The sequence below is a fragment of the Cervus canadensis genome, chromosome 21 (assembly GCF_019320065.1).
Source record: "Cervus canadensis isolate Bull #8, Minnesota chromosome 21, ASM1932006v1, whole genome shotgun sequence".
NCBI lineage: Eukaryota > Metazoa > Chordata > Mammalia > Artiodactyla > Cervidae > Cervus > Cervus canadensis.
The window spans coordinates 51,445,158-51,456,413 of record NC_057406.1 but is presented as its reverse complement, the minus strand read 5'-3'; the positions used below and the strand labels follow the sequence as shown (position 1 = coordinate 51,456,413).

Below are 11,256 nucleotides of genomic sequence, written 5' to 3'. Positions count from 1 at the left end.
TGTTGAACTACAATTCCCAGCATGCAACGTACTAAAGAGGAAACTCCGTAGCACATGCTGGGAATCGTAGTCTTTGATCAGCTGCGTAGTTTGGCTCTTCCTTTTGCCTGTCTTCCCAGCGTGTCTTTGCGGGAGCTCTCCGCTGCGTGTTTTGGATTTACCCCTCGCTCCCATTGCGGTAGAGGTCTGTACGTACTCCAGACTCTCCAGTGTACATCCTTTAGAAGCGGGCCTAGAAAGCCCCCAAGGCCTTGGCCGAGACCCCCGTGTTCTGGGGGGCGGCCTCTCTGAGTCTGGCCCCAGCCTGGCCTCGTGCGCTAGCCTTTTCCGAATCTGCCTTCCCGTGCGTCACTTGGGCAGCCGGAATCCCTGTTGCGTCCGCTTCTTTCACGGCCGGAATCCCAGGCCTCCAGATTCGATTTCCAGAAGAGAGTAGCGGGGCTCCCTCCACCTTCCCTTGAGGGAAATGGCGAGCAACTTTGAAGCCCCGACTCCCTCATGAAGTTCAAAGGCGGTGACCCGGTGGTCCCAGAGTCCCTGCTGTAAGTCAGGTGGAGAGCATGGTAGTAAAGTCCAGTCTAGCACAAAAGGAAGACACGCTTTCAGTTTGACGTGCAGGAGGATACACCTGCAGATCTTTGAAAGCAAAACCTGTGGGGCTGCAGATGGGAGAGGGAGTACAGCTTTGTCACTTCGTAGAAGTACAGAAAGACCAGGTGTCTTTCGCGTGAGGGAAGTCCCTCACCCTAAGCTTGCGCCCTGGAAAATATTTTCTCTGTCTCTTTAACCTAGTCTGTACATAACCCCCACCCTGACTCGCACCCCAGTTTCTGACAAAAACACTGCTTTCCTTACTGCTTCCTACAGGGTAACTGAACTTCAAATTTGTTTTCAGGTAATCATCCGAATTCCTGAAGGCACGTTTTCAATGACAGGCTATCGTATTTATTTATAACTTCCCCTATTTAGGTTTGCCGGTCTTAAATCTGTGGTCAGCACTTACCCATTGTGGTGGTGCTTCATTTACATCTGCCTAAATTACCTGTCTTTGTTGTTAGTAAGAAAAGTTTAGCTTACAAAGCTTTGGTCATGCTTCTGTGCTTGCGTCTGTTTTTTTTTTTTAAGGGTATACTAGGGTAGGAATTACATTCAGAAATCTCAATATTTGCGTTTTTGTGAATTTCAACTCGTTTATTTTTTGTTTTTAGAAAAAGATGAGTGCCTTGACTTTTCTGCATTTCATAACATTTCTCTAGTTCTGAACAAGTAAGCAACCAGTTCTGAAATTTTGCAAACTCCATCTTAACTGGTCAGTGGCGGGTCACTTGTGCTGCACCTGGGGGAAACTGAGAGTGAGATGGGCCCTCCAAAATAGATGCATTGCTTGTGGGCACACGGTTCTGCAAATGATGACTGCGCAAAACAGGAGGAACACAAGACAGACTGGCAGAGAAAGACGGTTGGTTGTTGTCAGGCTCAAGTCTATCCCTTTAAGACGTGATTCATGGCTGTGCACCCTGTCCAAGGGACGGGCAGCTTACCCTGTTTCCAGCCTCTGTTTCTCCCCTGTGGTCTCCACCTCTTCTGCCACTTGACCCATGATTGATCCTCAGGTCCTATCTTGGCCTAACTTCTCCAGAACTTACACTTCAGATTCTTATTAAGCTCATGACCTTTGGATCTGGGTCCTTTCCTTCCTAATTTTAGTTTTTCCCTTTTGACAGTGTCCAGGAAGACTACTGGAAAGGCTACCATTGTTGTTTTTGTTATTGTTACTGTTAAGCTTTTTGTTGAACACAGTTAACTCCACTAGATAGCACCTTCCTTTGCGATGGAGCTTGGGAGAGAAAAACCAGACACACACAGGGGTGTCATTAGGAACAATGGATGGCTCACCTGGTTGACAGGGGTCGTCTAGTGCTGAGTCAGGGAGAATGCAGACTGGGGAGATGACGACAGGATAGCAGTTGGCATCTGAGAGCACTGACGTGTGGAGCTGAGCTCCAGGGTGAATTTCTTGGTTCATTTTTTGGTTCACGCTTTCATTTATTAATTCAGCGGTGTTGGAAACCTGGTATGTGCCTAGGATTATGCAAAGTGCTGGCAGGATAAGGGAAAGCAATATAGATATGGTCTCTGCAGAACTGGAAGAAATATTAACATCATCAGTGCATGCGTCTTATTTAAACTGAAGCAAAGATATAAGAGAATGCAAAAGAATGTGAGGGAATTTTGAGGTGTGGTGATGAAAATGCTCTTGATCTTGATTTTTGTGGTGATTGGAACTCATCAAACTGTAAACTTTGAAAAGAGTGAATTTTGTCATATGTAAATTATACCTGAATCCAAAAAACCGTAATAGCAACTATTAATTTAAAGAACAACAAAAAACCCAAAACAAAGAACACTAAAACCCATCTCAGTAGGAAGCAGGAACCAGACAGAGATCCCCCAGTTGTCAGTATTGTCCCACATTGTGTAAAAGTGTCTGAGACAAAAAAATGAAGTGGGGCTTCCTGCATAGTTCAGTCGGTAAAACATCTGCCTGCAATGCGGGAGACCTGGGTTCAATTCCTGGGTCGGAATGGCAGCCCACTCCAGTATTCTTGCCTGGAGAATCCCATGGACAGAGGAGCACCGCAGTCAACATTAATTTTAGAACAGTTGTGGTCTTTCACTTTAAAATTCCTTCTCACTGGTGAAATGATTGCTTATCCGAAAATTCAATAGGCTCTAGTGAGGGGGAAAAAAATCATTGACTATAACAAATATATAAGCATCAATAGACTTACCCTAATCTTGCAGAAAACACAGAAAGGGAAATTCTAACACTTTCATTCATATTAGAGACCAAAACCATAAAATACTTAGGAATAAACTTGAAAGACATTAGCTCCAACATGAAGAAAACTGTAAAATCTTATTGAAGAATATAAAACGAATGGAGAAGTTGAGTCTGGTGCCATACCCTATAGGGTATTATTGCTGTGTAGCAAATTACCCCAAAACTGTAGGTTAAAGAAATAAGCATGTCAATGTATGACAAAACCCACTGAAATGTTGTGAAGTAATTAGCCTCCAACTAATTAAAAAAAAAAAAAAAAAAGAAATAAGCATGTATTATCTTGCACAGTATCTGTAGTGGGGAATGTAGGAGTGCTTAGCTTGGTAGTCCTGATTCTGGGTCTCATGAAGCTGCAGTCAGGATGTCAACATCTGCTGCTGACATCAAAGGCTTGGCTAGGGCTGGAGAACCTGCTCCGTGATGACTCACTCACATGGGTATTTACCTGAGGTGTCAGTTCCTCACCGCTTGGACCTCTCCCTTGGGCTACTTGAGTGAGCTCACAGTATGGTAGCTGGCTTTCCCCAGAGTGAGTGATCCATATCAGAAACAAGGCAGGAGCTGTGATAACTCATAACCAACCTCAGAAATCACACACCGTCATTTCAACCAACTCTACTTAGTGAGAGAGGCGATTACATGAAGAGGTAAATACCAGGAGTCAGAAATCACTGGGGCCGTGTTAGAAGCTGGCTGTTACCATACCCTAGCTGCAAGAGAAGCTGAGAAAGATTCTAGCTGGCATCTTCAGCTTCTTTTGTGAGTAATGGGCTCATGAAAGGGGGGTGGGGGGAGGGCAAGAGCCAGAAGTGGGGATTTCCCCCCAAATAGGAAGGGGATTCAGATGCTGCACAATGAAAAAGGATGATGCGTATCTACTACATGTTTGAGTAGACAAACAGGACAATGTAGGTAAAGAGAGAATCCAGAGATAGATTGTTTCAATTTAATACATGATAAAAGAGATGTTCCAGTTTAGAGGAGAAATGATGGTTTGTTTTATAAATGATGCTGACCTTGACTGATTATCCATGTAAAGAAAAATAAAGTTGACTCCTATCTTATACCATATAAAAAAGAAATCCAGCTTAGGAGAAAATAAGAAAGGCTGTGGGTACATGGCAGGAATGGGGGAGACCTCCTTAACTAAGATTGAGCATCCATTTTTAAAGGGGTCACAAAAAGTCTGCCACAACTTAGTGAGAAAAATTAAATTGAAATTAAATCCTTATAGACAAATAGAATAAATTCTTAAAATTGAAATGCTTGATAAAAATAAATGAGTTGTGTTTAAAGGGTTTTGATACTGATAAATTACACTCTAGGAAAGCTATGCCAGTTTACATTCCCACCAAATTATGTTTTAAGAATAAAAAGCTTTAAAAAAGAAAAAGTACAGCTTGGGGCTGTCAAACTAAAATTACTAAAGTTAGATGTTGTGACCATGAAGGGTGGGGGTGGGGGCATGTTATTTATATATAGAAATTTCTAAGCCTAAGCATATCAAGAGAAATTTCTGGGGAAAAAAAAAGCAGAGGAAATTTTCACCAGTTTGTAAATAGTCTCATAACTTCTAGTTCTAAATTGCAGTGATAAATAGAGCAATACTACTTTGAGGTTACTTTATCACAAAATTTGAAGTCAAACATTTGCTGTAGAGGTAATGTTAACACTGACAACAGCAGTAGGAATAGCAAACATTGATTGAGGACTTTATATATATATACCTTGCAGATTCTAAAATGCAAACTAAACAGTGATAATTTGCTTAAGAAATCTGTTGGGAAGGCTGTTCCTTCCTTCCTTCCTCCATTCTCTCTCTCCCTCCCTCTTTGGCTCTTCATTTCTTTTTGGAAATAAGAACAGGGAATTTATTGAAATGATGGTGACGCAGTTCATAGAGTGGAAGGAAAAGCTAGACACTAGGCCTCAGGATCAACAGGACACCCAGGGCAGTAATGTTTATCTAGGGCCCTGGAGCAGGAGTCCTCAAGCCCTTACTAGGGAATGTGGTTTCTTAATAAGTTCATCTTTGCGGTGTTAAAACAAATTTTAAAAAAATGTTTATTAGGTGCCTATTATGCAGTCTCATTTAATCCTGCTATATCGGATTTGGTCAATGTTTTCAGACTCACAGCTGCAAGAGCTACCATCAGAGTGAGATCTTGGGGGAGTTTATGTCACTCCAGAGCCCACACTCAACCTCTGTATCCCCAACAGTGTGGAAGGTGCCACTGTAATGCCACTTGCTGCTATCAAGTAGGCAAGGGACAGATAGTAAATAGCTTTGGTTCTCTGGCGCAGTTGTTGGGCTCTTTCAGTTCTGTTTTAGTCTTCCTGATTATGCCAAGAGAAAGTCAGCTTGGTACAAGTTTGTCTTAAATAGCTCTCTAATAAGCACATATTAGTCTACCTTTTCCATAAAAAGAGGAATGTATCTAATAGAATTTATTCGATGCTGTTTGCTATTTAAATTTTTTTTAACTTTTTTATTTTGCATTGGGGTGTAACCAATTAACAATGATGTGACAGTTTCAAATGGACTGCGAAGGGACTCGGTCATACATATACACGTGTCCATTCTCCCCTAGGCTCCCCACCCACACTGCCCGCCAGGTAGCACCGAGCAGGGTTCCCTGTGCTCCGCAGTAGGTATTATTGGTCATCCTTTTTAAATCGAGCAGCACGTTTGGTTTTTAATGTATTGTTTTTATGGCTACTGTCTATCTGTGACATGTGATAAGGGTTTTGCACCTTATAGTAATAATGAAAAGTTTGTAGTTAATTTTTTTTGTTTACATTGTTTTAAAGTAAAATAAAAAATCATATCCTACTTTTATCTTTCCATTCCAAGATAACTTCTTCTACTTCTGTCCACCTCCCCACTCCTGTCCCCATTAATCCTCTATTTCTACAAAAACTGGAAAGGTTCTTTATTAGCAGTTGTGGAGTTATTATTAATATTATTACTTGGCCATACCACAGGGATCTTAGTTCCCTGACCAGGAATCAAACTTGGGCCACCTGCACTGGAAAGATGAAGTCTTAGCTGCTGGACCACCAGGGAAGTCCTAGTTCTCAGATTTTTAAGGAATCAGTTCTATTTTTGGTCTAATTTATATAAAATGCACCCATTTTAAGAGGTCAGTTGGTAAGTTTTGATGAATGCCTACACCTAACTACCACTTTGATTATGATAGAAAACATTCCAGGTGCCGTAGAGTTCCCTTCCCAGTTATTTTCTCCCCACCCTCCACCAGGCAACTAATGGTCTCTTTTCTGTCACCAATCGCTGTGTTTTTTTTTTTTTGCTTTTCTCTTTGACTCATGAGTTATTTAGAAATGTATTATTTAATTTCCAAAATTTGCCAATTTTCAGGTATCTTTCTGTTGTCAATTTCAAATTTAATTCCATTGGGGTTAGAGAACAGAATTTATGTGATTTTAGTTCTTTAAGATTTGTTAGAGTATTGGTTTATGACCTAGGATGGTTTATGACCTAGGATGGACTTCAGCAAACCTATTACTTAAAAGGCCAGATAGAAAATATTTCAGGCTTTGTGGGCCAAATAATCTCTATCATGACTACTCAGCTCTGCTCTTGTAATATTAAATACTCACTATAGGTGAAAGTGGCTGAGTTCCGGTAAAATGTTCTTTATAAAAACAGGGAACAGGTAGGCCTTAGCCTTTAGGCTGCAGGTTGCTGAACTTTGGCCTAGAAGGTGGTTCATTTTGGTGATTGTTCTATGTGCATGCGAGAAGAATCTGTATTCTGCTGCTTTTGGGTGAAATGTTCAAAACCAATTTGCTTGATAGTGTTTTTTAGATCTTCTACGTCTTTGCTGATTATCTGACTACTTAAACTATCGATTACTTAAGAGATGAGTTTTAAAATCTCTAACTTGTATTTGTCTATTTCTCCTGTCATTTCTACCAGTTTTGCTTTGTTTTTTTTGAAACTCTTTTGTTAGGTGCGTGCACACTTAAGATTATTATGCTTTCTTCGTGGACTACTTTGTCATTATGTAATGTCACTTTCTATTACTAGTGACTCTTGTTGTGAAGTCTACTTTTTATGATAATAACTCCTAGTTTACTTCTCTCTAGGATCACACACTTTGTACTGCCTGATGTATGATATCTGAAAATAGCAATTCATATATTTTGTCCAGTTTTCTAATTTTTTGAAGAGGGGTAGGTAAGTCATGTCCCTGTTATTTATCATGGCTGGAAGCAGAAGCCCATGACTTTGTTTTTTTATATATATATATATATACATATATATATATATATATATATATATATATCGCTTGCCATCAGTGACTGTACTTTTACCCTCTTAGTTATGTTGTTTGGAAGATCATTTAGTTTGCTTCCTTTCTTTTTCTATTTTTTTCTATCATAAACAATGCAATGAACACCTAATAGTTATAGTTTTTCACTATTTTGATTAGTTCCTTGGAGTGATTCCCAGAAAGTAGTAATATATTTTGAAGTATATTGCCATTTACTTTGCAAATATACCTTCTAATAGCTTTCCAGAGTTACCAGTTTACAATTCCATAGGTATACATAAGGTATAAATTTCACCAATATTTAGATTGTTATTGTTGTTCAGTCACTAAGCTGTGTCCAACTTTTTGCGACCCCATGGTTTAGATAGCAATACTTTCAAATATCTGTATCATTGAGTACTTTTACATTTCTTTGAATTCTAGAAGGGTTAAATATGCTTTTATATATATTCTTGTATTTTTTAAAACTTATTTGTATCTTTTACTTGTATATCTACTAGGATGTCAGTATTTTTTCTTAGAATAAAGATAAATTTATTTGTGGCAAATATTTTTTACAGTCCATTGTTTGCCTTTAGGTCTTTTAAAAATGTGGTTATTATTTGTACATCTTTTGTGATTTCTTCTATAGCTTAAAAGTTTTGGAAATCTTTTCCCAGTTTGATTAATATTTAATTATGTTTTCTTTTCATTTAAAAATTATACTAAATTCTTTTGTTCAACAAATATTCACCTGTCACCTACTCTGAGCCAGTCCTCATGCTGGGTGTTTGGGACCTGGTAGAGACCAAGATGTAAATTACCTCTGATCACTTGGAAATAGGAAAAGGTGGATATTTTCAAGTGCTGATAATCTAATTCTAGCCTCCTACATGGCAGGCAGAAAGTCTTTTAATAAAGTGCTCATGATGCCTCTTCAGTTATCTTTTAGATTTTGTTTGTGTGAGATTAACTGTTTCAAATTGTCACCTACTTATTACAGTATCATTTATTGTGTAGGTGTTTTCTACCCATTGATTGATGGTATCTTCAAGACCTAGAGTCTTAAAAAAAAAAAAGACCTAGAGTCTTATCCATATAATATGGAGGCAGTGTAATGTATGTGTCCTGGAGTCAGGCTGATTTGTGTTTAGATCCTGGCTCTTCACTTACTAGCCAAGTGACTTTGGACATGTTGCTTATCCTGTCTGAACTTTTGTTTCTTCATCAGTGAAGTAGAGTGGTAATATTATCTATTGTGTGATTATTGTTACAATTAAATGCAAAAGGGTTAACACTTTTCAAAAGGTAATGCATTATTATATCCTTGTCAGGTCGTCTTGATGGAGAATTGCCCTATTCATGATAAAACGGTATGTTTCTCCATAGGTGAAAGCAACGAACATAAACAGTGAAGCAACATTTGGTAAGGAAATGAGTTGCATCAAGAAAAAGCTCATAAAACTAGGTACTTTTCATTGAATCTTTTGCTTCTGAGCAAGATGCAAGCATATCTACCTCATTGTTGGAGGGTGTGTGTTTTTCCATTAGCTCAGTGGAATTGAATTTCCAATGCATGTAGGTGAATGGAATGTCGTGAGAGCCCGCACAACTTGAGATAGAAATAATCACAGTACTCCATGAAGTTCTTAGATCCAGACTTCCTTGCCTCTCAGCTGCTGGGTGCATTATTGCTCTTGGGCCTTATTATATTGCTATTTTGATTTATTCCTCTTTCCTGACCTCAACTTCATAACAATTTTCATTCTTGCTTCTGGTCACAGTCATGGGTCTTGGCTTATTCTGTTGCTAGGTATGCTAGGCTCCTTTTCTGCCTTTGCCTTCCTTTTCATACTCTTTAGCAAGTCCCCTTGCATAGATTCCAAATTAACAGGGGCAGAAGGAGCAGGTGGCCAAAGGAACACTGGAAAGGTAGGATGGGGGGTGCTGAGGAAAACAGGGAGAACTGTATTCAGTGCCCACTTACCACCTGTGGATCTCAGCTCTTCAGCAAAAGCTGTGGGGAAACAGAGGATCAATGAACTTCCTGGAATCCTAAAAAGAATTTTTTTTTTCTTTTTCAGTCCTGACTTAAACTCGATTGTTTTCAAGTCTGATCTGTGCACTGTTTGCCATCACTCACGTTATAGTATCTATAAGAAGAAGACATTCTGGGGAAAGATTTCAATCTGTTTATAGCAAACATAATTAGGAGAAAGTCATAGAAGCAGAGGAGGTTGGTGGCTGCACCAGAACAAAAATTGTTCTATTTTAAGGGTTATGTCATCTCTGAGCAAAGTGAAATGAAGGCAAATGAGAGTGAAGACAGGTCTGCCCAATTCCTTTTAAAGCCGCAGAAACCCATTCAGCCTTACATCTGCTCGACTCTGGGTGATTTTGAAGAAGAGAGAGACTTTTTGGCAAGCTACATCTTCCCTCAGCTGAATGAACTCTGCAGTTCCCGGGGCACGTATTTCAAAGCTGTGGACCTGAGATGGTCAGTGTTGGAGGCCCAAGAACCCTCACTCTCCAATCTGTTTAGACAGCATTTTTGTCTCCAGTCGCAACACCTGAAGCTCTGTCTTGACTATGTGAACAGCTGCTTTCCTTTTTTCATCTGCTTGCTGGGTCAGACATACGGGGACTTTCTCCATAACTACTCACCTGTCATGTTCTCCAAGGCAACTGACCTGTCAAGTTTATCCAAAGTGGAACAGAATCTCTATGTTGCTGCAAAAAACGGTTATCCTTGGGTTCTGGAGTATCCCACCTGCAGTCTGATGGAGCTAGAGGTCATCCAAGCAGCATTTCTGAATGAGTTTCAATTTCAGTATTTTTACTTTAGGAGGGGAACCATGCCGCTGAAGACTTGGGATGAAGAAAAGGAGGAGATGCTGTCTTCGGGTTGTCTGACTGATGATGAGGAGAAGTTAAAGATCGGAATGCTTAAGGCCAAGATTATTAGCAAAGGGCTCCCTGTCAGGTTGTATAAAGATCTCCACGAGTTGGGTGAGCTGATTCTCAAGGACTGGTTGGTCGTGATAGAGAAACTTTGCCCAACCACTGTAATGACGGAAAATACAGGTTAGTAAATACGGAGATAGCTAAGTCTATTGTCATAGATTCATGTGTTTTGTGTGTCTTCCTTGTGAAAGGAATTTTAAAATGGTTGAAAATGTTATTTATGCATTTAAAATTGTTAGCATATTCCCGTAACATTCACTTCATGTGAAGATTTTTGAAACTGAGAATAAGAGTAAATAGTAGGTCATGGAAGACGATTTAGGGAGTCAAGGAGCTTGGGAAAGACCTAAAATATTTGGCAGCTAATGTGTATATCCAGAGCAGAGGTTCTAGACCAGGGCTGATTTCACCCCCAAGGGACTTCTGGCTACATCTGAAGACTTTTGGTGTCACAGTTGGGAGTGTACTACTGGTATCTACCAGGGGGAGGTCAGGGTCACTGTTACACATCCTCCATCGCACAGAACTCCCCCTCATAATAAGAATTTCCAATTCCAAATGTCATTAGTACCAAGGTTGAGACAACCTAATCTAAAGGGAAGAGAACTTTTATTGTCAAATGATTTTTGCATGTTACCACTTTCAATCTTTAAGATTTAGACCTGCAAGGTAGATGCTGAAATTGCTGTTTTACAGATGAACCAATTAAAGCTGTGTAGCAGTTAAGTGACTTACCTAATGTCACTTCACCAGTGAGGGATCTTTCTAGGATATGAACCCAGGTCCTTTTGACTTCAAAACAATGCTCGTTTGCTTTTACCCTTACTACTCAGAAAGTCAGTAATCCGTGGACTGGTAGTCTCAGCATCACCTAGGAACTTGCTAGAAATGCATTCTGGGTCTGTTGAATCAGAATTTGCATTTTAATAAAGATGACAGGTGAGTCGCACGTGCATGAAAGTTTGGAAAGCACTGCCTGACATCATATTGACATGATTATAGTTATTTTGAAAGTAGTGTCTTGTAGACATGTACAGATTAAAAAGGGAAGACCAACATCAGAATAGGGTGGAGATTCTTCACCTAGATAGACTTTGGGGGAGGGATCTGCGATGCCCTAAAATTATATGAAAAATAGAATGGTTTAATGCATATGTGTGTTTGGGGGGC

General features: G+C 39.7%; 1 protein-coding gene across 1 annotated transcript in view; it reads left to right on the top strand.

Annotated features, from left to right (window-relative positions):
* Positions 1–77: 77 nt before the first annotated feature.
* The window catches only part of LOC122423311 (putative tetratricopeptide repeat protein 41), an 82,615-nt gene continuing 71,436 nt past the window's right edge, over positions 78–11,256 (top strand). The window contains 3 exon segments of the mRNA XM_043440243.1: positions 78–542; positions 8,512–8,590; positions 9,207–10,206. Coding sequence (XP_043296178.1) covers positions 9,426–10,206 — 781 coding nt within the window. The 5' untranslated portion in view covers positions 78–542; positions 8,512–8,590; positions 9,207–9,425.